The 27,989-nt window shown below is 37.3% G+C and overlaps 1 protein-coding gene across 10 annotated transcripts in view; it reads right to left on the bottom strand.

The window, feature by feature from the left end:
• Positions 1-27,989, bottom strand: part of KIF21A (kinesin family member 21A) — an 88,066-nt gene that overhangs the window by 37,337 nt on the left and 22,740 nt on the right. For all 10 annotated transcript variants that reach the window (XM_027890136.1, XM_027890141.1, XM_027890138.1 and 7 more), the window contains exons 2-11: positions 20,082-20,304; positions 18,625-18,807; positions 15,581-15,730; positions 14,746-14,880; positions 11,544-11,711; positions 10,025-10,140; positions 5,968-6,163; positions 4,965-5,154; positions 4,231-4,294; positions 3,344-3,547 (exon numbers count right to left, since the gene is read on the bottom strand). In XM_027890136.1, coding sequence (XP_027745937.1) covers positions 3,344-3,547; positions 4,231-4,294; positions 4,965-5,154; positions 5,968-6,163; positions 10,025-10,140; positions 11,544-11,711; positions 14,746-14,880; positions 15,581-15,730; positions 18,625-18,807; positions 20,082-20,304 — 1,629 coding nt within the window. The remainder of the gene's footprint in view (positions 1-3,343; positions 3,548-4,230; positions 4,295-4,964; positions 5,155-5,967; positions 6,164-10,024; positions 10,141-11,543; positions 11,712-14,745; positions 14,881-15,580; positions 15,731-18,624; positions 18,808-20,081; positions 20,305-27,989) is intronic.

Consider the following 27,989-nt stretch of genomic DNA (forward strand, 5'->3'; position numbering starts at 1 on the left):
CAGTATTGGAAGGCCAAGCCAATGAAGGACAAACCAGACAGTGAAAAGCAAAAGTGATAAAAAGGTAAAAAAATGATATATATGAGCTTGTGGAGTTTAAAATGAAATTTAAAAAGATACTATAAAGAGACAACAAGTAGTAAAAAGGCAATATATCTCGCACAGTTGGAAAGTAAACAGAAAACAAAGAAGAAGCATTTGTAGGTTAACTAATCCTCCACTGTCAACAACTGTAAATTCAAGTTACACTACGGAAGAAGTTTTAGACAATATATTTCACTTTGAGAATTACTTCTAATAATGAATTTTAAAAATCTCTTAATTCTATAAAAAGCTTTCTCTTCTTTTGCCACTTAAAACTGGCAGTTAAAATACTGAAAATTGCAAATACAGCCATTGACCTGAAGTTATAAATCCTCAGGAACATATCAGGAAAAAAACCAATGCACTGATTTTATATATGTTGATAACACATTGTAATATAAAGCAGAAATAAGAAAAATTTTGTATTAATACTCTAAATAATATATTCTGAATATAATTCATACAAAAATCTTCAAACTGCTTTTTTTGTTTGGGGTTTTGTTGTTTAAATACAAAGTAGAAAAACTGCAGTTTGTTTTTCTGGGATTCAAAAAGTACATGCCAATCATTGCTTGTTATTTTTTAATAAATTAACAAAAAACATGCACCAGAAGCAATGAGATGAACAAAATGTTAGTATTTCTCCCTTTACTTTTTCCTCTTGAAGAAATGTGGATGTATCAGTAAAGAAATGTCTGCATGACTTATGTAAGCATAGAGGTGGCTTAAAATTCATCAACTACTGAAATTCCTCATGTTCCCGTTATGAGAAAGTTCTGAGCAAGAGCTTTTGCTTCCTTTCCACCTTATAATGCCTCTCATCTTCCTTCAGTATCAGTTTGGAGCTAACACTCTGAACCCCATGTAATTTTATCATTAATTTAGTTTAATAAATGTTGGGGAAGTCAAAAGACAGCAGTCAAAGATGGTTACCAGGTATGTAAGGCTGACTAACAAATGGAAGGAATGTGGAAGGTTTGGTCTGGGTCTTCTGGTGAGTAGGTCACAGTGTGGGACACTCCAATCAATTTTTCAGTAGCCAACACATTACTGCCATATAAACTGTTTCTGTTCAATTTATGACAGATGCTTATTACAGGCTACAGGTACAGAGCAGTACATGCCTGCTGCTCATTCAGAAACTGGCTCTTATATCTTCAGGCTACCTCACAACAATTTAGGTAAGTTGCATGTATTTAAAATCATGCACCTTTTACTGTACTGATCCATAACCAGGAAACAAAAGATCAAGAAAGGCAGCAGATGGGACAGAACTAGTAGCTAGGCCTACCAATCCCATTTTAATAGAAAAATGCTAGTTAGACAACTTCCAAAGAACAGCAACCCTAAAAACAAATAGTACAGTAAAAGCAACTAAATGCCTGTAGAAGACAGAAGTAGAGCAAAGAATCCCTATCAAACTGCAGGGTAAATTGTGTCTGTAAAATACATTAACACACCCATTGCCAGTTCCTGAAATTTCAATAGAATAAAAATATACAGTGATATAACCTGAACACAGACATTGTATTTCACTAATTAGACAGAAGCACTGAGCAAGTAACAAGCATGACACCATATAATCCCTCAAATTCTAATATTTCTTAGCATCTAAGGAATTTATCTCCCAACATATGCACCTCAGAAATTTATAATTATTTATTACAAAGCAGTCTGCAGATAGGCCAGTATATAGATTCAAACCTCACCAGCACTTGGAAGATTACGATCCTGTTCTACAAAACACAAGACCTACTTTAAGATGGAGGCTGGACCATCAAGAAATCTCTTCCAACTTAATTTTTTCTATGGTTCTCTAATTCTATACTGTTAGGATAGAAAACTGATTGCAAAAATAATTTATGGTAAGTAGTCAATACTTCTGGATCAGTCTACTTGCCTATCCCATCACAAGATTATTGTCCTGGTGTGAGCAAGTATGACTAGATGCAGAAATTTCTTTCACAAAAAACCAAAACAACAACAAAATGAACAACCATTTGTTTTACTTACTACTGTAATAACCTCATAATCTCCTACAATAAGAGATATTACTGAATGTACTAGTAACGTTTATACAGACACAATCCTGTCTTCTACCTAATATTCAGGCCCCAACCAGAAAACTGGGGCTCTATCTAAGCATGCAGTTAAATTCATGCTTGACTTTTAAAATATGTTAAAACATACAAAATCAAAATTCTTTGATCCTGCATTTATAGTTACAGGTCATACTGAAGTGCTTGGCTGAAGAGAGGCCAGAACATTCTGCTGTTTTTATTTAATACTTCCATCTTGCCCTCAAGTTCCTACAAACATGAGGCAAAACCTATCAAAATCCCCATAGAAGCTATAAGAGCTTCCTGAAAAATGATATGCAAATGAAGAATCTAAGTGTTATTAAAATCTCTACAAGTATCAGACATTTGTGTGGTCAATGAATTTATACACACAGAACCTCAAATAGTAGATAGCACAAATTCAAATCTACTTTATACTTGGACCATATTTCCAGCTTATATTTAGTTTTACTCTGATCTTGTAGAAGTCTGAAGGACCATTGTGAGAAAGAGTAATAGATTAGAAGCATGGGGAAAATTCAACTAGAAGGGTGAGATTTCTAATGAAATCAAAGTCTCTGAGTACACAAACAAAGCCTTGTTGTATTCACTGCTGTCTGAACAGGCATTTATGTCATTGCCTATGAGGATTTTAGTAGATGAGAAGTTGGACAGTAAAAAAGAGCAGAGCATGATGCAGCAGAGTATTAGAAAACCTCAACTTAAAAACATTCATAGAAGCAGAAGATAAAGCAAAAGAAGCCATTCCAAGAGCCACCAAAGAATTCCCAGCTATTCAGAATATCTTTTCTTCAGAAAGCTGTTTAAATTTTGACAGAGTTGGAAAAAAGTTTATAATTTTTTTAAAAACTTCCGTTGAATTTCAAATGCATTTAAAAAAATTTTAAAATATCAAAATTTACAGAGAGCACCTGGGCTTTTACCATTGTGCATAATTATATACAAAAATTCATTATAACAGAGACATTCATTCTACAAATACTGCACACTTCACTGGAAGAAAAGATGCAAAAGAAAAACATCTGTAACTTCAGTGTGTAAAAGGGTTTGAAGGAACATCAGTTTAGAGTCCAAATCCGGACAACAACAATAAATTAATATTTAAGTCTCAGTGGTTAAAAAAACACACCTCTTTACTAATAAAGAGAAAATAAATAGCATTATAATTTGTACACCACCTCTTTTTCTTTTTCCTTTCTTTTTTTTTCAGCTTTTCTAGATCTCTCTTGGCTATATCTAGAATTTCCATTGTCTCTTTCTCTGAAGAAAGCATAGAAGCAGAAAATGCTGATGGTCCACCAAAATATCCGGCTCTTGATGAAGCTCTTGACAAGTTGCGTCGAAGATTTTCATTCACTGCTTCACTTTCTAATAGTTTTGCTCTTAAGAAAAAAAAAACAACAAAACAATTTTAGACCACGAATTACAAGTATTGTCAGTACATAAAATGTACACTCTTTAACTTCTGTAACTTCAACACATTTGTATCTTCATGTATTCTGAAGGAAATGTCTGTGTGAACATACACACATATATGTGCAGATACATATCTGCATACACTATATGTACATACATGTCACATGAAAGCCACACAAAAGCTCTAGCACTAACTGGGGACAGGCCAGATCATTTTTTTGCATGACATATGTCCAAGAAATAGATAAATAAAAACATCTAAAATATTTAGAGGGGTTTTTTTTAATTTAAAATGAAAGCAGGGGCCTTTTTTAACAATAAGTTACATATAATTTCTCAGTACTATCATTTATACACAAGGTTTTAAACTTATAAAATAATTGTTCCAAGTTTTGCTGTCCTTTGTGCAACAATATCAAGTCAGCAACATTATTTAAGCAACATCTTAGTGTCATTTCTATTGTCAGGTTCATCTTTAACATTTTACATTTTTGTAGCCAAGACCAATACCAGATAGTCTTAAAAGCTGAAGGACCCCTCTCCTAAAGTAATCCCCACAGAGGAAAACAGGTGAAGCATTTACTTGCTAGCACTTCTAGTGTTTTGGTTTTATTTTTAATAAAAATTGTTCAAATACTTATGCAAATACCTGAGATCTTCAATTTCCTTGATATAATTATGAATCATGTTGCTAATTTCTTCATTTCCTTCTCCTTTGAAGGACAGAGAGAAAGCGGTAATGAGGGGAAGAGAAAAGTTATGGAAGGATGGTAACAGTATAAATATCTGAATACAGCTACTACACACAAGGTACCAGCAAAGAGAAACAGTCACATGGGTTACACATTAAGGTCTTATCTGATTTGTAAAGTATCTTTCCTGCTTCAACTGAATTAAGTCTTTGGTTCCTCTGTCATATGATTACCACTAACCTTTTCTATTTCATTTGTTTACCCCATTAGCACATTTTAACAGTGCATAAATCAAAAGTAACCTGACAAACAGTGCACAGTCATGGTAAGCCAATTGGTACATTATTCTATGAGGTGAAAAGCAAGCCAGCATTCACTCATCTTTGTCAAGGTCCCCATCCAAAGCAAAACAGGTAAGTTCATATGGGGTTAAGCATATAAATAATTCCTATCCAAAGGTATTATGTCATATCTCCTAAATGAATGGTCAAATCAAGGTACCAAACTATTTCTATTAACAGAAGTCTCTAGAAACAGAAGAAACAATCAGATGGGGGCCTATTCCTGCCAAAGCAGGTCCTACGTTACTGATACAAAGGCATCACTTCATTCCAAGGGATCCATGAAGGAAGAGAATACACTGGATTAAAGTTCATGAATTTATGATAAACACATCACATCCACAGCATACCTGTTCTGGCTAGCACTTGGTTGGCCTGATCACTCATAAGCTGCGTTATTCTGGCTCTAAGTGCATCGATAGTCTCTTGCATCGCTTTAATTCTAACACGCAGGTTGTTGTTTTCTGTTTGCAGCATCGCATTTTCATGAAACATGTCATTGATGCTTTCAACGCCTTCTTCATTTATAACCCTTTTACCCTTTTAGAAAGAAAAAGTATTTTATTACCAGAAAAGGTTGATCTACACGTCACAAAATTTTAATTCAGTAAAGGCAGTCCACAGATTATTATTTGAAATTCTAAATATATGCTCATATCAAAATATAATCTTCTCTCATTAAGTTTAGAACACTGATAAATGGATAGTTTTCAAAACATTGGTGCTTAGCCAACACCTTAGCGTTTGGGTCTGGTGTAAGTCCATCTTAGTCTGAAATGCAAGTTCTTGAAGAGGTTAAGAAATGAGAAGACAACTCTTTATCAAATCAGGATACTATCTCAAGAATAACAAAGGAGTACAACACTTTTTGGTAATATTTATTGCAGAAAACATTATTTGTTTAAACTTTCAGGAAGAAATGAACATTGTGTAATGAGTATTTTCCTTATATAAAACTTCATTTTTAAAACATTGTTTTAGCTGTCTAGTAAGTTTTCAAAAGCAATACAGAGTAACTCTACACATTCACTTAACGCATCACCTAGATTGTGGTCATTTTTGCTTTGGAAGTGATTGTTTCTCATTGTTGAATATGGCAAAGTCAATTTTTGTCTTTCAAAATGCAAATAGCATGCAGCATCTGTTAACATCATGTGCATTTGTTGATGTAGATTGTGTCCCCAAAGAAAAGATAAGTTTTCTAAAAATATCTGGTAATCACTGGAATTAGAAGTTTTGTTTACGTCAAGGTTGGTGTTCAAATGTATATGAAGTGGAAGTAGCCAACAGAAAAATAAGCTGTGAAATCATAAGTATTTTCAAGCAGAAGAAACCCTAAGAGGACAAACTTACTGTTTTGTATTCCACAAGTTCCATCTGTAGCCGTGCAATCTCACTGCGCAAAGCATTTATTTGTTGACTGGCCCTATCCTGATTGACCATCACCTTGTTCTTGATGTTGCGTGCCCGATTGGCATACTTTAATGTGTTCAGAGTTTCCATGAAGTCTCGATCTGAAGGGCTCACACACGCTATCATGAGGGTTTGACTGGAAGTTAAAAAAGACGAGTCATTATTACACATCAAGAACAAAGAGAGTAGAGAAAAGCCAACAGGTCTTGAGGTAGAAGGTGAAACACGAATAGCAACTTTGTAACATTTGTGAAAATATTTCTTGATCTAACAGCAGACTGTGAACCACAGAGGTCAGCACTATTACATCTTGCTTCACCCTAGCATAGTGTAGGAGGTATTAAGTCATCAATTGTTCCACACATTTAACATCAGAAAGAGGCACAAAGAATAAATACAAGTATCATTGAAAATATTCTGGGGTAGCATTTGGTATCTGTACATTTGTGCTGGTTTTGGCTGAGATACTTTTTTCAGAGTAGCTGGTACAGGTTATGTTTTGGATTTGTGCTGAAAATACCCAATATGTGTCCTTAATGCAGGTATGTTTTAGTTACTGCTGAGCAGTTTCCAGAAACGTTTCTTAGGCTACATTCACTTTGCCTAATCATACATAAACCGAGATTTAGGGATTTAAGACCAATCTAAATTCCTATACAGTGATTTGGACCATGCAGCCATCAGGACTGCCTACTGTAATTCCTGAGGTGCCTATCTACTTCATCTGCAGGTTGCCCAAATGCTCATCTTAGCTGTCCATGCACGCCTAATGTATCTATTGTCTACCTCAGGTAGAACAGAAGTAGAAAAAAAGCAGAGAAATTTTTCATTCCAACCAAGTGGTTTCATCATTTAATAGGTCCCTTCCTTCCCTCCCTGTAGCATACTCACTTCACATCAGATGAGAACAGCCTAGAGGGGTCAGAATCAGAATTCCAGCTGCAGATCACTCTGAAGGCACATACATGGCCTAAATTCTCAACAGACAGGGCAAAATATCTGCATTTGATGGACTGAGTATGCCTCTCCAGGCTTCAAAGGAGTTTGCTTCTCCACTGTATATCACAGCTTAGGTGAAGCATTAGGAAGAGTGCACTGTCTCCAGGGCAAACGAGCAATATCTACATCAGGCAGACTAGATGCTGATCTTCACTTTCTATAATTTTAGACTGTGACAAACAAATGAATCCCTGCAACCCTCTGTGAGGCAGTTACCTTCACCATACACACTGGGAAACAAACTAGAAAGAGTAACTAGCCTCAGACTGAAAAAATATGTAGTTTCAGCAATTCTTCCTCAGTCCTTGCAGGTATCTTCATGTCAGTTCTCCAAACTATTTGAGTTTAGTCCTCAAGACGAGCATGCAAGATTAAGAATAATTTTTAATTCTGACATGAAGAATACTTCTGTTTTCAGTTCAGAATGACCTTACGTTTCTAAACCTCAGAGGACTGGTTCTCTCCATCTTGAAAACTGAACAACTTTAACTCCACTTTCCTATCTGAATTGTATTGGATCGGGATTTCTTAAAGCTGTTCTACTCCCTTTATTTTACCACTTCTTTAAACTGCTCTCCCTGCTCCTGAAGTTATGAAAGTTTTCATTTTTCATATTATACACTAAAATATTCCTTTTAAAAACATCAATGCTCTATATTCTTTATTGAATAATTCAAGAAACATTAATATTTAAATACTGCTTCAGAACTGTTACAGCACTATACTTAAAATGAGGATTATGGTGAGAATAGTACAGTGATTATAGAGGTTTTATCATTGTTAACTCAGGACTTACTACAAACTAACCAAATCACTACTAGTACATTTTTGATACAAATTTTTTAAGAGAGAAACAATAATCTGGACTGTAATACCTAGGGTGGAATTTGGAAGGCTGCAGAACAGCCTAAAAGAAATCTAAATATGATCCCCCAGAAGAAAAACTGCGTATTTGTTAAAATTTAACTTTCTCACACATTTTGATTGCCAAAGCAGGGATAAGAAACCGCTCAAAATGTGTTTATGTGTATACATATATAAAGTGTTGAAATGTCTTAGCATGTATGTCACATACATAAAAAATTAGGCGAGGGGGACATCCACACATTTAGCATCAGTCAGAAAAAGAGAGAAAGAAAATATACAAGTATAATTGAAAATGTTCCAGGGTAGCATTTGCTATCTGTATGTTTGTGTCGGTTTGGCCAGGATAGACCTGATTTTCTTCATAGTAGCTGGTATGAGCTGTTTTGGATTTGTGCTGAAAACACCTAACATGTGTCCATGATGCAGATATGTTTCAGCTGCTGCTGAGCAGTGTTTGCACACTTTTCACCAGCAAGGAGGCTAGGGGTGCACAAGAAGTTGGAACGGACACAGCCAGGACAGCTGACCCTAACTGACCCAAGGGACATTCCAGACCATACGGCATCATTCTCAGCATATAAAACGGAGTAAGAAGGAGGAAGAGGGGGACTTTCAGAGTGATGGTGTTTGTCTTCCTAAGTCACCACTACACAGGGTGAACTCTGATTTCCTGGGGATGGCTGAACACCTGCCTGCCCATGGGAAGTGCTAAGTGATTTTCTAGTTTTGCTTTGCTGGCACATGTGACTTTTGCTTTATCTAGTAAACTATCTCGAACCCTGAAATTTCTCACTTTCAACCCTTCCAACCAAGTTTCTCCCCCATCCCACCGTGGGTAGTGAGCAAGCGGCTGGCTGTGCGAGGCTTGGCTGGAGGCCGGGGTTAAACCCGACACCATCGTACACTAAACTCTGCCATTTCTCCTGAAGAACAGGAGGGGGAGCAGCGGAGCTGTAAAATGAGAAAATATTTTGGAGTCAAACAATGCTTCTACAGAATTGAGATTTTAGAAGAAGTGGTTTCAAAAAAAGCTCACTAGTTGGTATATTTGACATAAAATTTAGTGAAGCAGAAGAGCTATGCTCTTGCTTTCTGCTGATTTTTTTCATAATTCTAAAGTTTCTTCCATTCTTATGTACTTCTGAAAATTCTAGCTTTTATTTTACTTATTTTGTCTGGCTCTGCTTTTCCTCACACTGCAGTGCTTCAAGGTGTTACTTAAGTTCTCACTCTGAAGACAAGAGCAACAATTTCAGAGTCTCCTTTCACTTCTCCCTATTCCTTTTTTTGAAATGCCCAGAAAACTTCCTGCTCTCCTAAACACAAGAGCCAGGCATATTGAATCACATAAGCAATAAGAGTACTGCCCTACCAAAATATACTCAGCTATGGTCACTCTTGTATTTGGACATATTAACATTACACATACAAAATGTGTATTATTATTTATAAATTTGTCCACGTTTTCTTATATAAAGCCTTCATGGGCCAAAGCTTCTCCTCATTGTATATGCAGAGTATATACAGACAGGTTCATACCAACAGCTCTGGTGATAACATTAGTTTGTTTTTATTAGGCTACAAAACCAACATCAGATAACTGGACAGATACTCAATAGTTTGAAATATATAATCTTTAAAGAGATGGCAGTGCCAGTGGCAAGTTGACTCCAAGTTCCTGTGCATGGCAGTCAGAACAAACAATACGCTTACAAAAACAAACAAAAACAAACAAACAAAACACAAAACCGAAGACCAAACCCACTCAAAACTCTAAATCAGAAACTCATCACAACTTTAAAATATGATATAAACAAAATCTACCATTTATGCTATCTACAATCTAAAGATGTGTTCATGGAAAGAACATGCCTGGAAACGGTAACTTCTAAGTACCTCAAAGCCTCATATCTAGTAAAACTGTAACAGCAGTGAAAAGAACAAAGCAAAAATCCACTTTGAAAATCTTTTCCCTTCATCGACAACATTTTTGTTACGGCAGCAATTTATTTTCAGAATCTTCCCCAGTGGCTATTTTTGTTTTGTTTAACGTTTATTTTACTTTCTGAAGATTATAAACATATACATGCTCATTCACAATGAAATACATAAAGTGTTCAAGTTTTCATACCTGTTTCCCCCAAGAGAGTCTTGAAGTAGCCTTGTAAGCTTTGAATCTCTGTATGGTACATGAGTTGCCTTCTTACTTTTATCTCCCAATGCACTTATTACATTGCCAAGTGCCAGCTATAAAACACCAAACCATGTAATGCAGAAGTCAGAATCAGTTCCTGAGTAGTTTTATTTCAAAAACAGTAAAAACCGGGGTCAGGTTATTGTGAGAAAATGAATGTACTCATGGAAGTTAACATAAAAATATTTCTGAAGATTTTTACATTTTTCAGTAGATGTGTAGAAACTTCTGTGTTATCAACAGTGCCTCAGATGACTTGCAGGCTGGTACCTGCAAGTGCGAAGGGTTTAGCACAATTTGTATGCACTGTCTATTGGTATCTCATGTCAGTCACAAACTAAAGTTAGAAATACCTCATCTAACATATATTTACTTTTGATGATGATTAAAGTTGATCTCTACTTCTAGCAGGGACTACAAATTAATTTTATCCATCTGCTTTATACTACATTTAGAATAAAATATGGGGCATTTATATGAAAAAGACCCAGAATATACTACCTCTACAGATATTAAATAATAAGTGTCTGATGAAGACATGAGCATTTGAAGCTTGAAATTATGTAGTCCATGACCATTTGTTTCATTGATAAGAAGGTCTAATTCATGTTTATAAACAAGCTAACATTTGGCTGTGGAATTATTTTTAATGTGCAACTGCACACACTTCAGTCATTTGCCAAACTGAAGAACACAGTTCCAGATGGTGCCTTGTCCTGCCAGTTCTTGGCCTGGGAATGGGCTGGCTGTGCCCAGCAGCTGGAGAACTGCAGGCACACCCCATGCTGTGGTTGCTTGCTTTTAAGGGTTTAAAGCACTCTCACAGTCTGTTTCACAAAACTGAGGATTGGACTTCACTGTAGAAGTTTTATGGTCGTACATTATTTTTATCACACTGATTTTCACCTTCATGCGTTTTGTATCCTATTTGTTAAGGATACATCTATGTCATCCAAATCACCAAATTCCTGTTGGCTTTGTGCTTATGTTAATGATGAGACTGAACTGAATTCTCTTTCTCTTCTATATAATATAAGCGGAATAACTACAGAAAATAACAACTGTCATGATGGCAAGAGAATCACTACGGAAATTCTAATTATGGAATACCTCACTGGCACTGTACACTAGCCCAGAACAAAAGAAGGTTTTCACATATAAAACAGACATGGATTTTGTGTCTTAAAAAGCAAATTGCACAGAGCCTCCACACAGCCAAGCAGCTCAAAACAAAGGCATGAAACTATAATCTCCACTGATAATCAACCAGCTCTACTTTTCAGTGCAGTTTTGTAAATGTTTAGTAAAACATTTATTACAGTGAACAAAAAACTATAGGGAGCCAGTACAAAGACAAGTAAAAAAAATGACGCTATAAATTACAAGTTTTATTCCTACTTCAAAGTGTTTTGTCTAGGATTGTTTTACACTATGTTGTATATTTATATAGTCTTACTAGTCCACAGTTGATGGAAATGCCTTCTCTTGCTCTTTCTCCTGTAGCTCCTGTTCGCTTTAACCTTTCAGATCCCGCCAGATCAACAAAATGAAACTTGGCAGTAAGAGTTTCATATTCATTCATCTCAGAAGATTCAGATATTATCCTGTTATCAGTGGCATTATCCTGAAGTAAAGAAGAACCCATAAGGCTTGGTAAGATCTTTCATATTAACATTTGCAAAGTTCAATCAACAATTAATTATGAGACTAGCTGTTTGCCATGACCACCTGCTTATTCTCTTATAAGAACAGTATATTTCAAAATACTATCTCCATTTTAATCATATATACTAACATTCTTGAAGACTCAGCTCTAGATACACGTGAACACAAGTTACTTAAAGTGTGAGTTACCATTGTCTCTTGATGTAGAAACGGGGGGATACATACATTGAAATATACAAGTCTGCAGCAAGGTAGGCAACAAGCTTTGTTCCCCTCCAGAAATGCAAGTCTTGCATCAATTATCAAAAGAAACTGACTTAAAAAAAACAAACTTTAATTACATTATTACCCAAAAAAATTTCCAGAGCCACTTAGTTCATAAACCTACCAAACAACTGAAAGATATTTTGATTTTATACCTCTCCAAACCCCATCATCAGCTTCCCTGCGGCGTGATTCTTCAACTTACTTCAGGAATTATTGTTTGAAGCCATTTTTCCTAGCAGTCAGTATTCCACTAGCACTTCTGACTTGACCAGAAATAAGGACAGCAGGGGGAACACCAGAGGAAGAAGAGGTTCCTTTCTCCCTTCCACTTTCCTCCCCCAGATAAGCTGCAATGACTGGCACTCCATGAAAGGCTCCATCAGTGCAGGGAGTCTCCCCAGGAACACAATGCACTAGGGGCAGGTACCATAGCCTCAGCCTCTTTCCACTTCATGTCCCAAAGCACAGCAACAAACTTATCCTTTTTCACTAGACAATCCCAAACTTTTTTCCTGCCAAGTAGTGTAGCTGTACCATATACTGCAGAGTTCTATTTTACTCTAAGTGCAGTTAGATTTGTTGTCAGGAAAGCAACAATAAGAAAAATCTTTAAGTCTCTCACTTCTTGACCTTCCTAGTAAGATATCCACTGCAGGGCAACTTCTACTACCTTGTCATAGTGTCACATAATAAGCATATAATGAGTGTATGGATTTATAACATAATTCTCACAGCCCAAACAACAAGTTTTATTAGGAATTTCTATCACAGTAACGTAGATTGTTCTGGATTTTGTTTAAAAAAAAAGAACAACAACACAAACCCTCAGGCATTCTGTGGCAATGGCCTTGCTCAGCTAGCCCACAGCTCCCTTTGCTACTGCAAGTGATAATAAGCATCTCTGCAGACCAAACCATTCTCAAGGTTGTGAGATATTTCATGCTTCTAAAGTGGCCTCCTTTAGTAGCTGTTATGGAAGAGAACAGGAATTGTGCTACTTCCAAAAGACCGGAAATCATTATTTCTCTTATTTTGACATTTACACTGACTCTCATTCCCAGCCCTTAAAGTAATGATTAATGCACCCTGTCACTCTCGTTTATTTAGCAAGTAAAATGTACATCCAGACATTTTTAAGAGGCATGGATGGTGTGCACAGAACTCAAGGAGCAGTGTGACTGTGCACTGCAGCCCTGGCTGCCTGCCAGCACTGGGCACCAGTCACTACACACAGAGGGGAAACAGCCAGCGCTGTCATCCGAGAAGGAGAGACTGTGTTGCCCTGGTAACAAAGGTCTCCCAAAACTCTTGTCTACAGAAACTTGAGCTACATCTACCCTGACCACCCAATAATAGCTTGTATTAATTTAGATTCTAGGAGTGTTCAGAGGCCAACATCAGGTCTATTCTCTACTGTCCTAAACTCCACAGGGGAAGAGGGTGCTGTCTTCACAGATTAAGGATATAGAAACGCACAGCTCCAGACAGTCAAATTATCTTGTACATATCTTCTGAGTAAAGGAGAAACAAAGCAGTTTGACATAAGGCAGAAGGTGGCTACCTATTCCTCTAAAACAAGCCTCTGTAAGAAAAAAGGTAGAGCCAGGCAACAGTCCTGCAAGCGGCTCAGCTGATGTGGAAGCTTGCGAGTGCATCAGCACAAGGGACTGCTGGGCCAACAGCCTGTGGAAAATGAGGCTCCAAGATGACTTCTCACTCTCCATAGACAGCTTACAGCAAAAACCTCCAAGCAGACAGTGTCACCACACAGTGACTGAGGTGCCCTGTCTGGGCTGAGTGTGATGCCAGTCCCTCCCAAGTGCAGACAGCTGACCACACCACCAGATCCACGGTTTCAGCACGGAAAGAAGGAAGAAGTGTTTTTAGCATGTGTATAAAGCAGGTCTACATACCACAAAGGACCAGGAAGGGAACCTCATTTTGCCTGCAAATGATTATTTTTAGTAATAAAAAAAAAGGCAACCCCACCAAGAAGCACTGAAAATCCAATTCACTTTTCTACATGCCTATGGGTAAAATGCAAGCTAGACATTATTTAATATTTAGAAATGTTGTTACCTTAAGAATAACCAAAGTCCCCGGAAAGTACCATAGTTTTCAGTAATGTGGATTTATTCAGAACTCTCCTCCTTACAAGATACACAAACAGCAACTAACAACTTCTACAGAACAGCACCATGTTCATTCATAATTTAAATTTCAAGCTAATCACATAACAGAATAGCTGCACCCCAAATATATGTCTATTTAAAATAAATACACTAAGCCTCAGAATGTAATGCTCTTCCTACTTTTGCCTTCCTTACTTGGATATCAACAAAAAACTTACTCTGAAATATCCAAGCAGTTTCACTTACCTGACTGCAAGTTTAAACCCACTGCTAAGACACTTAAAAGTGCTTTCCCAATTAAAGACAAATTACATTTTAACGTTCTCGCTTGCGTATGTCGCAACAAAAGAGTGCAGAAAATGCTAGAGGAAGGTTGTTGTAAGAGGTTGCAGTTTATGGTTGCCTCTGGCTAGAGGATGGTTACATATGCACAGATTAAATCAAATTATTATAATGCTTAGCAAATTCATCGAGCATTATGATGACTGCAGCATCCTTAATAAGCGCAATTCAAATAGCAGTGGCTGCCAAAATTTTCTCCATTTTGAAAAATGGCTACTAAAGATAAGTTTAATAACAGAAAAAAATACATACAGCATTAAATGCAGGACAGACTCTGGTTTGACATAAGTGTATAGTAAAGATAGCATGTGACCGTGAGCTCTGAACATTCATCTGAGTGCTGGCGGTGGTTCGAGACAAAGCTCCCAGCTTCAAGCACTGCATCATCTAGAAAACACACAAGAAGTACATTGCATGGCTTGCTGGCTAAACAAAAAGTGTTCCTATAACACTTACTGTTTTTGATATACAAATAAACTTTTTCTCTTTGCTATGAATTCAGTTCCTACAAGCCGAAAAAGTACAAAGATTCTTGAATTAGCAAACTAAAAGTATTTTCCTGTGATTCCTGAAAGAAAATCCTTATATCTTTGTATGCCTCTTTTTACTGTCCTCTGGTAGTAACATATCTATCTTCATTGACCTGTAGCAAAAAATGTACAGTTTTTGTGCCTTTTATATAAAAACATGGAACACAGTAACATTTGTATTAAGATTTGCAATGCGTATGTTTATTTCATAGCAGTTTATTTCATACCAGTCAGGAAAAGTAACATATATAAGATTTGGGAGATCAGACTGACATACATGGCCAAAATTTTCTCTCCCAGTAGAACAAAAGCCTATTAACAAAAGCCTATTCCTAGCTTTAAATGAATGTAGCATGCACTTAATACCAAACACTTACCAGATTTAAGACTACAGAAATTAGGAAGATAAAAAATTTAGCTAGGTTTCACACTTAAATTGTCCAAGAGGCAGATACTAACTAGCATGACCTCTATTTTTAACTGCTCATCAAAACATACAGAGAACATTTTTAGAATGTACTTGGTATGCTACAGAGTAATTTATTTTCAATTATCACCTCTGATTCTCCATTCACAGATCGGGTCGTAACACCCACTGTATAAATTCCTCCTGCTGAATCTTCATGTATTTTAATGTTTGATTTTTTATTCTTTGCATCAATATCACGCGTGGTATCAAACAGATCAAGAATTTCTTCATTGTAAAGCTGAGGAGAAGAAAAAGGAAAAAAAAATTATCACTTTAGGAAGGAATTCTTCCAAAGACTAACAAATCTGTGCATGGCACATACCAGAAGTTGTAAAAAATCCAAATGTCTCAGCTCCCCAAAAAAGGATGCTGTGAAACTTCCAAACTTACAAGAACACCACATAACAGAGCAGTTGCAAATTAAGGGACCTGCACGACTTTCTATTATGCCATCCAAAGAAGCAGTAACTTCCTCCACATTGCCAGATCTGAGAGGTAATTCTTCAGTGGGACCAGGGAAGGGAAGGCATTCGATGCCAGTAGAACAAGAGTGGCAGTGGTTTCTGTGGTAGGCACCTGATGCCTTCAGATTTGACCTTGGGCTTTTCTTTTGCTGATTCAGTTGACTGCACCCTCCTCCAAACACTTCCAACTCACTACACTTGTTCTCCCTGCCATCACACCTTTCCTCATATCCTCTCTCACACCTTAATAATTCTGTCTCTCGTTTAGATAAACTCTTCCAGCTCTCAAAGGAATTCGATGTATAATAGTTTTTGTGCAAGCTGTTTCTTAACAACCAACCAAGCAGCAGTCCAAAAATACTATGGCATGGCTTCTTGAGCAGGGCTTTTGTACTACATAAGAATGTTCTGAGTTTTACAAAAGGTGTTTAGAGCCAATTGAAGATATCAGGAGGAAAAATAAAGCACTATCCCACTGGGAATCTCGGGGCTCAGGTCTCTGCTGATGAACACTGGAAAATTTCCAGTTTTTAATTTAGTTATACCAACTCATTTCAGCAGAACTCAGGTCAGACTAATTCAGTTCCTGATGAAAAACCCTAGGTAAATGTCAGCAAACCACCACAATAGAACTGTATTGACCCAGGGTACTTTCTCATACCCTGAAAGTGACTTTCTCCTCTCACAAGCGAAAAGTCTTCCCTGAGAAGAAAAGGTTCAGCGTTTGTGAATGTGACACTTTTAATCCTTTACATATTAAAAAAGGATTTGTATTTAATTATTAAGCACAGATATTCAAAGTAGGAATGTTTTCTTACTAATGTTTTACCTTGATAAGTGCAAACAAACTTAGGCCACAATTTAGAGATCCTGATAATGCACCTGCAATTGCATGGGACTGCATATGCCTATCTTTTGAAAAAGCAGGAAATCAAGAGGTCAAGGGAGGCAGAATGCAGCAAACTAAAAAAGGCAAGAAAGTAGTAAACAAAAGCCACTGTTCCTAACAGTTATCCAGCTGTCAGACTTCAAAGTTATTCCAATATACAATCTTGCTTCAACTTGCTCAATCAGTAAATTATAGTTTACACAATTCAGCTCTAATGGTAGATAGGATGCCAGGAAGAGGACACTTTCTGCTACAAGAGTAGCGTATAATACTTAACTAATCAGAAAAAGGTCTTTCAGGGAAAGCTCTAATTTTACTTCTGTAAAACAATTTAAAAAATCTACCAACAAAAATGACATTTTGTTCAGGAAGAAAATATTATATACATCATTTAACCTTTCTCTAAATTAGATAAACAAGACAGGTTTCAAGTATGCACATTTCATCTGAAATACGTCGTAATGCCCACAATTCTTCATACAATTCTCCCTGTAGCATTCAATTACTGCTCTGTATTTTGGGAGTCAGCCACATTTGTAATGTTACGTCCAAACTCATAAATTCAGAAACCACACTGGTTACTACGCTTTACACTGCTCATGCTGCAGCTGCCTAAGAAGAAGCAAAGCTGCAGCTCCCTGATGTAGAAACAGAAAGAGGAGCAGAGCATTCCCACAGCACGTGCTCAACCTGACTCTCTCTAGGCAAACATTAGCCAGAGCAACAAAGAGTTCTGCTTAAGGTTAGCAGTGACAAACCTATACCACTGCAAAACTACTGCCAGCTTGTTAATCGTTAGAACAGTTAGAGGAACATATGACTAAAGGACTTAATTTACTTCAAAAGTAATAAAACCAACATTTTTCTCTTTGGTAAAATAAAAATGGAGGTTTTCCACCCCGAAAGTAGATAAAGTCATAAGCAATAGAAATTTACACCTGCTCTTCCTTAAATTGATTCTTCCTGTCCATGTGCCTGAAGTACCAGATTTTTCAGCTTGGTAGTGAATGTAAATATGCTACACCCAAATCAATCAATTTAAAAAGTAGTTCCACAGTCAGGAGACACAGTATAAAACCTGCAAGACTTAAACCAACAGCTGCTGCACGTCAGAAAGATAACAGATGTTACAGCCTCTTTACCAGTAACTGTGTCTATGACAAAACACAAGGGGGACAGTTTTGCCACAGAACTGACAGAGTTTTCTCTGGGTCTAAGGAAAAAGGGAAGAGTGACACAGAAGCCCAAACCTAAACCAATGGGGACTGCAGAAAGAAATATTTTCACGCTAGATTTCTTCTTTGGTGAAAGAAATACAAGCCTCCTGAACAGATTTTGTAAGCTAAAGAAATCTGTGGCAAAGTGGCAAAAGCAGTCAAAGCGTGGTCACTATTCAAAGCCACAAAGTACAATTGAGGGGGTTTTTTTATAGTTTTTTGCTTTAAGGTTTTGCAAAGAATTACAAACAAGCATGAGCAACAGGCTGTACAAACAAAGGCATGCTACAGAAAAGGGTAAGTTACGACTAACATAACTATTTCTGTGCTTCAAAATAATGCTATAAAGGGAAGTATGAAGATAACTGGAGTAAGTAAAAAAGGCTCTTTTTCATAAACTGAAGAGCTGAAGCAAATTCCATAAAATTTCCTTTTAAAAACTTGAAGATTAATTCAAAACATCTCGTAAGAAAAAAATGTAAATAAAGAAACCAGAAAAAATATGTAACTGGTTTTCTAAAAAACCCACAAAGTCACACCCATAAACACAGATCATACTTACCTCTAAGAACTGTGCATTCACTTTAAAATCTGGAGGTGGAAGTCCTTGTTTAATAGCACCTTGTTTTTTTTCTTCAATACATCTGAAAAGGTGCTTAACAGCACGTGATATAATGCCTTGTTCCTCCTCTGTTATGTTGACATCAAATCCAGTGCCCATGGTGTATGTTTTGCCAGCACCTGTCTAATTTGAAAAAGGAGCAGTCACTGCAATGCACGAATAGCACCAAATCATCACAGAAATGCAGTTTCTGAACACCAGTGCTAGATCAGTCTGTCATCTTTACAATATTGACACACAGAACAATGAGTCATTTTGAAAAATGAATGAACAACAGAATTTGGACCAACTCTACTCTTTATCCATAGACCACATACAAAAAGGCAGAGACCAGTTCAATCTTTCATAATCTTTCCCCTAAGCAGCTTTCATCAGCCTTGAGCTATTGTCTCTGAGGTCAAAAGATGTGTTAATGTTTTCAACCAAGGTTGTTAATTAAAGTATGTATTTTAGAGGTAGAAGTGGTATTCACAATTCTTTACTGAAATAGATCAAATTACTCCCTTAATGAGCATGTCTGAATATCTCAGGTATTATATTCCCCTTGTTCTCACTTTATACTGAAGAATGTTCACTGGGAAATTAACTTAATTAAATGTGAAGTCCTACAGAAGACAAGGTAGGGCTGTGTTTTCACTTAATTAGTGGGTCAAGTCTAAGACAAAGATAGGATCGCACAGCTGAACATAATCTGCTAAACTGGATCTGCAAACTGCTTTGTTTCACTAGGATTAGCCTTCACTTAGCTAACCTGAGATGCGACATTTAACAGTGGTGAAAATTCAGCATACAAGACCCAATTTTATGCAATCAATTCCTAAAGGAATATTCAGAAGACAGTAACACATTCTCTACACTGTGCTCAGTTTTGAGAAGTCAAATGTGTGCTCAGTCTACTAAGAGGTTGTGTTCTCTATGAAAAGTTTTCTGACTTTGCAATCTGATCCCTACATTTTGCCCACAAACAAACAATGTGGCCCAAAGTTCCCCAGGATCTATTGTTATAAAGCTCCTATTCCCAGAAATGTCTGAAAATGCAGAGGGTTGGACAACTGTTCAGGAAATAATCTCATTACAACATATCTCTAAATGTCATCTGCTTAAATCTATAATTTGTATTGCTGCATCAAGGTGAATGTAGAATTATATGGACCAATACTATTTTCAGCATTACTATTAATTTCAGATCTACTGCCTATATATATTCTGTGTTTTCATTGCCAGTTTATGCAGAATCCATATAAAATCCCAACAACTCTCCTACAAGATAAGTCATTGAAAATAAATCCAAGATGCTAAAAAACAGATTCTTACATTTCAAAATTTATGAGAAAAATCAGTTGCAAGAAACTGTTTATTCAAAAATAAATACTTCAAAATAAAATTGTGAACCTTACCTGGCCATAAGCAAAGACAGTGGCATTATAGCCTTCAAAGCAGCCTTCAATTAGCTTTTCTATACACTGTATATAGATCTCTTCTTGCTGCGAGTCAATGTTAAAGACATAATCAAAAGTGAAGGCCTTATCTTTTCCCAAGAACACTTGAGGTTCACCAGGTGTGACAGATGTACAAATATGGCATCCTTCAATCTTCTCTTTGGCTAGCTGTGGTCTAATTCTGTTTTGGAAGAGATAAAAAGAACTATTCGGAATTCTCATCATCAAAAAAGGAATACACAAACAATAAAAATAAGGGAGGAGAAGTCGTCCTTACTGGCTGAAAAATCAGAAATTTTCACCAAGCCACGAGGTTTCCAGTTGTCTGAGCCACAGAACTGACTATATCAGAACCCCAGTCATAAAACTGCCTGTGCAAATGACATTTTTTCTGAAGGTTCACCTACTTCAAGCTGACAACTTGCCTAGAACTCTGAACATTTCTGTATGCACAGTACACATTACTGAAGAGTAACTTTCATACTTGGTTTCAAATCAAGCTTTCCAGTTTTATCTTTCTTCTTCATGCTTTCACCATAAAAACAGAAATTTTAATTTTATGGGGTTTTTTTATAAGAAAGATAAATGTAAAAAACAAATACAGGATATTTTAAATAGCAATTTGGGAGCAGGGACCCATCAAAGCCTACATATCATGTTAAATGAAAGCCTCCCTGCTATGAGAGCTATGACAGCAAGGAGAAGGCTCACATTTCTTCTTTCCCTTTGACAGGAAAGGAGCTTTGTCACAGCCAGAACACTTCTGTAAATGTTTGGTTTCAATGAAGAAGCATACCTTCAGATAAAAGAAAACAGTATCTAACAAGTTCTAAAGGTAAGAGTGTCTCATTCCTCACTATCTTCCAACTGAGACAAATTTCAGCTTTTATTTCAGTTTGTTCAGTTCATGACAAAATATTTTGTAGAATATAGCTACCTTGGACTTCATATATCACTTTATAAATTCCTCTGCATTCTTGACACTCTTTCAGTTTTGTCAAAATTGAATTCATGTACTGTCTCGTGACTAATAATGACTGTGGAAGTTTGTGATTCAATTGGCTTAATGATTAACTATCAACAAGAAAACTCTGATCTACGTAACGCATTATTCTAGCTGTAATTAACTAATAATTTGTTTACAAAATTACATTTTTTAAAGTATTTTCAAGTTCCCAAAGCAGCACACACACACAAAAAAATCTCCAAAAAACCCAAAATCACCCAAACAAACAAAAACAAACCCCCAAAAGACAAACCAAAAAGAACCAAACACACCAAAAAACCCCAACCCACACCAAATGTGCTCAGATGTGTGCAGCTTAAAAGACAGCACAAAGAAGGCTATAATAAGGCTGATAAAACAGCAGCAGTACAGCTACATACAAACAAAATCATGGAATATTTTATATAGATTCTCCATTATTATAAAAGCTTCAAGTACCTATGTTTACCTCAGTGTGGCTACTTTTAGTTTCACAGTATCAAAGATCTGTATGCAGAGTATACTTTAAAGGCACATATTTATCTCATATTCCACATTTTCGAGTAGCTGTGCTGTCTTGAAGTAAATTCCCCAACATCTTCACTTATCACATGTTGGTTTGGATCACACAGCAGTTTCAGTGTGCACAATTCACACCCCCTTCAGAGGAAACTAAGCCAAAATGCTTGACTACAAACACAAAACTTGGTCCAAAATCTAATGGGAGCATAAGGGCCCGAAGCAACCTGCTGATCTACTGTGACTGTGCCAACGCTTGCTGATCCAGAGACCAAGTCTCCAACAGCTCTGACTGGCCTTCTGCAGACTAATTCAAATTATATCAGCACACATATTAATACCATAAAATAGTATTATATTTTATAATATCAAATTATATCAAGACACACTTCAGATCAAGTTAAAAATATCCTGCTTCAAAAAAAAATCAAACCAAACAAACAAAAACCAAACAACAACACAAAATAAAACAAAAAATAAACCACCAACAACAACACCAAAACATGATATATCTACTTTTTATCACAGATTCTAAATTTTTCATCCAGGGATGTGCATTGCTATCAGGAATATTTTTCAGATTTTTTTTATTCTAAGGGTTTCATTATATCCCAGTGTGTAACACTAAAGATTAACCATAATTTATTTGAAAGGTTTTCCACACATTAATTCCATTATGGAAAGTTCATTTATGATCAGGAGGTAACACCCTTGTCAGCATACCCTCTAGTGTGGAGTGGAAATCAAGTAAACCTTTGAAAAATATCATTAAAGGAAAGATCACATAATGTGTAAAATAAAATTTGCATTTAAGGACACAAAGTGTGTAATATAGGTCACAGATTTTCTCTCTAATAACATCACTATCATAAGAGTTTTTTCTTTAAATGAAATAAGAATGCTAAAAGTATTTCAGGATTTACATAACTCCTCCAGTAACAACCAACCTGATCCACTAGCACCTGTGCAGACTAAACACGAAACCCGATTAATATGTACAGAAGCTCATAATACATTTACTTTCCCTCTAAATTAAGGAACTTTTGGGAATAAAATAGCTTTTATTTCTAGGTAGAAAGTCTTCAGAGAGAAATTAATTATATACCTTTTCTAAAAGCATTCTACACAACTGGGAAGTTGAGCAAATAAAACACTGTAGCACGCTGTCTAAAACAATATTTAGAAAATGCCAACTCGGTAGGTTATTCTGCTGTTTTCTTTTAATGCCGTGAAGCCTGTCAGAGGGCAAGTTTCTTTTTCAGACTAAGCACTCTTATTCTTTCACTAATCCAGCACAGACAGTAAAAAGGCCATCAATTGTCCTTACAAGAATGAACTTTGAGGGCTTTTAGAACTCCAGAGGCATGTCATTGTTTTCTAGTGCAAGAAAGCCTAGGAAGACCTTTCCTAAAAATCTGGATGGAAAACACATTTCCAAAATCAAGCATTCCAGAAACCCAACTTCCCTCTCCCCCCTTATAAAAGGCTTTTACCACTAACTTGCAGAATGAAGCTGACAACTTTAAAACAAATAAGTTTTTCTTCATATCTTTTTATTCTGTTCTTAAATTAATTTTCTACACTGAGGAACTGACTCAATTATGACAGGTGCCGAATAAATTTCTCCTTTCTCCTGCTAAGTAAAGGCTCAGACTGACCACAAAGAGGAACAGCATGCCTAAAATATCAGTGATTTGCATGGCAATTATTACAGTGATGACAGGACTGTAAAGTGAGCAGTTTCGATGTCGCCCAGCAGAGACTTCCCATGAGAATTGTCCCAGCTAGGTCGGTCCCTGCCTTGCAGCCAAGCAGCACCTCCCGGAGCTCTGCTGCTACAAAACCCTGCACAACAGCAAGCCTATACACATCAGCCCAACGTAATCAGCCCCCAGCAAGACACCATGCCAGACAACAGCTGAGCTGAAGGAAATCTGTGTCACTATTTGCAGCTTGTTACCGGCTCAGTCGCTTCCCCAGCGTTGTAACACAACATTCAGAGACCCAGCAGTGGTGGCGTCCTTCCTCCCTAACTGACCACTAAATCTGAAGAAAGTGCTAAGACAAAAATACATTTCACTAGCACTTACTCAGCATAAAGCAAAAACAAAGCAAGACTCGACACATCAGGGAACCTTCAGTCCAAAGAGAGACTCCCTTCTCATTTTGTGATTGCTCTTACACAGTGTCTCACTCTGCCATGTACCTGGGAGGTAGCAACCAGAGAGAAATCACAGCTGCATCAGATTTGAAAGTCACCTTCCCCAAAAAAGGATATGTGGACAAGAGATTTTCATTGCCCAACCTGAGATCTGCTCAAGGGATACTTCATGCTCTGAAATCTACATAGCTCTCATAATAAGTTTAGCACCAAGCTAATATGATGACCTTAAATGAGAAAGCAACAGATGCCTCTCCTTCAATATGATTTCTGGCCACTTACGAGCAGTGTGAGTGGATTACCTGAACTTCATGGCTCTCAAAGTCTTACTGTTTGTACTGTTTGTGTGGCCCGGCACATAAACAGTCCTCATGCAAGTCAGATTCTGCTCCAGCACTGGCTATAGCAACATTTCCTCCCCCTCCACCCCACAGATCAATTGGGAAAGTGATTTTTTTTCCTCTGCTTACAGTTGAACCTTTTCCACTCTCATGCCTTAATGTGGTCACTTCTGTCAGCGAAGCAGGCAGCACCCACGCTTTAAAATGTGAAAGACTTCATTTTGGTCATCTCTCCTTGCCCAGCTTGCAGTCTGGCAGTCTGCCATGGTGATTTTTCTCCAGGACCAATCTGACTTCACCCATTTTGTCTTCTACAGGGCCCCACCTCACCTGTTTTTCAGGCTATTCTCTTAATTGTATACAATCAAGTGTTTTCTACCTATTTCCAATCACACTTCCTTACATGTGGCAACTTCCCAAACAACACTTTGCTTTACATCCTTCCCTCTCCTCCTCTCCAAAGCATGAACACACCCAATTCTTGTTTATATGTACTTTGCAGCACCTCCAGGCCACACACATGAAGCTTAATCCCCTAAATCTCTCCTGCCTCAGCACACTGAGACAAGTTGTCAAATTAGGGAATGCTAAACAAGCCAGCGGTTGCACAGTAATGCACTGTATTGTACTGGAACTAATCCCTCAGCAGAACAGGGGCACAATGTCTCTGCTACAGGTATTGTCAGCTACAACAGACTCAGATAATATAGTTCAGGGACTACAGCCATCATCAGGTCAATACCCCGTGTTACGCACAACATCAGACTTTACAGAATTGATACCTGTTTAAACTAGATAATATCATAATATCTCTTTGAAAAGCATCCTCTCTTAGTTTATTTCTGGGGATGAAAAACTGTCCCGGTGACTTAAATATATACTGTTTATATAAATAACTATCTGGATATATAAGGATATAGACAGATATACATACACACACATCCCTTTTCAGCTACTGAACAATTTTACCTCTGTGCCTGTTCATTTGAGAACCTCTCCAATACCTAATTTTACCCCAGCAATCTCCATCCATCTATGATTAAGTCACCCCTTAATCTCATTTCATGAGACCAGCAATATTTTAATTTTGCATCTCCATGTGAAGAATTGCAAATATTACTCTAACAAAAGCTAACAACCAAAATGTTTACCGCATGCCTTCTTGGCACCTCTACAGAATAGCAATAACAACATGAGAACTTCTAAGAGTGATCTAAAAGGCAAAGCATCAAATTATTCTTGTTTTACAGAAAGAAAAGTGAAAAAAAAAAACCCTAATCACAGATTAATCTTTCAGATAGCAGTGACTATCCTGAAGCTGTGCATTGGAAAGACAAGATTACTCTGAAGTTCCATGTAAAGTTCTCCATGAGGAAAGAGCTGTTTTCACCTTGCTCAGAAAAGCATGAATTCAAATCACGTGTTGTGCTGAGCAAGAAACAAGTTAACCTGTAAACCCAGGGCTCTTCAATCCTTCTCTTACTACACTAAGTAGTAATTTACACTATTAAATTTCACACAATTCAGCTTCACATGTGGGTATATGAAATATTAAATCCAGAAGCACCTAATAAAATATTTACTGAAGCATAGCAGGCAATATGAACTGGGAAACAAACAAATACTGCCCAAAACCAAAAGAAAAGAAAACACTTTGCTGCTCTTACTTCAGCATTAGAATTCCTTCACCCTTCTATTCCATTTATGCTCATCAAATCACTCCCATTAATCTCCCTTCAAAGCAAGCAATGAGTAAAGAAAGCTGAACAGATTTCATCTCCAAGACATCTGATATGCATAAACTTTTCAGTATTTTTGCTAGCACACAGTGGAATCTTGCTCTATAATTAGCAGCACCTCCAAAAGACACAGTGATAGCATTTGAATGCAATGAGCTTTAAGGATACAAAAAGGTCTGGCAAATGACAAATGCCAGGTTTACCTCTTGTTAACACATCCAAAAGGGTGCAGGAATGAATCTCTAGGCTCCCACCAGCAACTGTCACCCACAGAGAGTTTCTGGGGGGTAATATCACTTAACAGTACAGTTCTAGTATCGATCACTGGTATCCCACTTAGTGGTATCAAAAAGTAAAAAGGATATGGAACTACAGATATACAAGTTACAGTGATCACACATGACACAGCTCAGCAGCTGTTGGCCACCCAGCACATCACCAAGCCTTTCTCCCCTTCCATGGGTCAGCTCCCACCCTTGAACCTGCTGCTTCCCCTGCAAAAGGCACAGGCACACACCAGTCACCCAGCCAGGGCCATGACACCACCTTGCTGCGACTGTAACTCAATCACTCTTACATAAGATCTGGGCACCGCTCCCATCAGTGTTTGTCTAAAGCTGCCATGGTCTAGACTGAGCTCAGAGCTGCCAGCAGGTGTGAGTGCCCAGAGCCCACAGAAGATAGGCAGAGTCCAGGCATTTCTCACCCTAAACTTACCCCTCCTGGCAAGCACAACTGAGGCAGATGTTTTGCACATCTACCAACACTTGCTTTTAGACACCAAAAAACTTTCAGGTATGTGAAGTAGGTATCTTGATGCAAGTTTGGCAACACCAGAGGATAAAAATTCCTGGATAGGTCTTGGACATAAATATGCAGTAAGGACTTAATAAGTAAAAAATGCTTAAGCATGACCTATATAATCCAGATTTTATTCCAAAGTCCTACTGAGTTATTTACAAAAAGGTTTAGTATCCCTTCAAACAAACAAAAAAACCCCACACACTTAAGTTAAAACATCCAGCAAAATCAGGCACTAAATGACTAAATGGGCTCAAATATTACATTTTCAAGAGCTAACTTATTTTACTGCAAACAAAAAAAATTTTCCTATTCAAATATATACACAGAAAATATTTTGTTTCCGTGCTGCACAGTCACTTCCAATTTACACTTAATGAGAAGGCAGCAAATGGAAAACTGGAATTAAATTAAATTGAGGAAATATACCACTGTCATAATTACATTTGTCCAGTTCTCCTCTTCTATGCTCAAGCTCTACTTCTTCAGCTACTTTTTTATTATTTTTACAGGCAAATTTAATTTCATAAAACAATTACCCTTTTCAGTAGCTTGTGTCTGGTCAGCTCATCTCCCCATTATAGTTCATGCTGGAGATGACATTCGCAGTGCCAGGATGAGGCAGTTCCACAGGCTGCTGCTCTCCCGTGGTTCCTGCAGTGCTGTACAATAGCTGCATCTCCAGGCAACCACTACAGCCAGCCAGGACACAGTTTAGCAGTATGATTTCAGATTAATTCTTGTGCAATTCTGTAACAGTCTAGCAGGCTGTGCAACACAGATGGCACCCTCACACTGACAGGCACAGTCCTGTGCTTTTGTCAAGAAAAGAAAACGCAAAGGGAAAACACCCAGGCCTGCTCTCTCACAGAATTCTTACTGCCCCACATGCTCTCTTCCTCACATCACCTTCCACAGGAGTGCTAACAGAACCTCCAGCAGATCTAGATGACCTTCAATATCCTTCTTCATAACATGAATGCTTTTATACAAAGCTCTTTCGTGTGGTTTCTCATGGACTAGTTTACTCTCTAGTGAGCAAAGAAATCCACAGCTTTTGAGAACAATTTGACTTTTGAGAGAAAGAGAGAAGGGAGAACTGTGTTTCAGGATTTGTACTGGCCTTGATTATTTCTAGTTCAAGACAAGGTCATCTGTGATGGAAAAGCAGCACTACCATAAGCTTCCACGTGCCTGCCAAGCACTGAACAGGCACACCTCCAAATCCAAGTGCAGTTTGAGTAGAACTAAACAGAAATGTCTTTTCCAATGCCAAAGGCAAACACATTTTTTTAAATTGTCCTACAATGCTACTTGCCT

The sequence above is a fragment of the Empidonax traillii genome, unplaced genomic scaffold (assembly GCF_003031625.1).
Source record: "Empidonax traillii isolate 1590-97213 ecotype Southwest subspecies unplaced genomic scaffold, ASM303162v1 scaffold277:size2070623, whole genome shotgun sequence".
Lineage (NCBI taxonomy): Eukaryota > Metazoa > Chordata > Aves > Passeriformes > Tyrannidae > Empidonax > Empidonax traillii.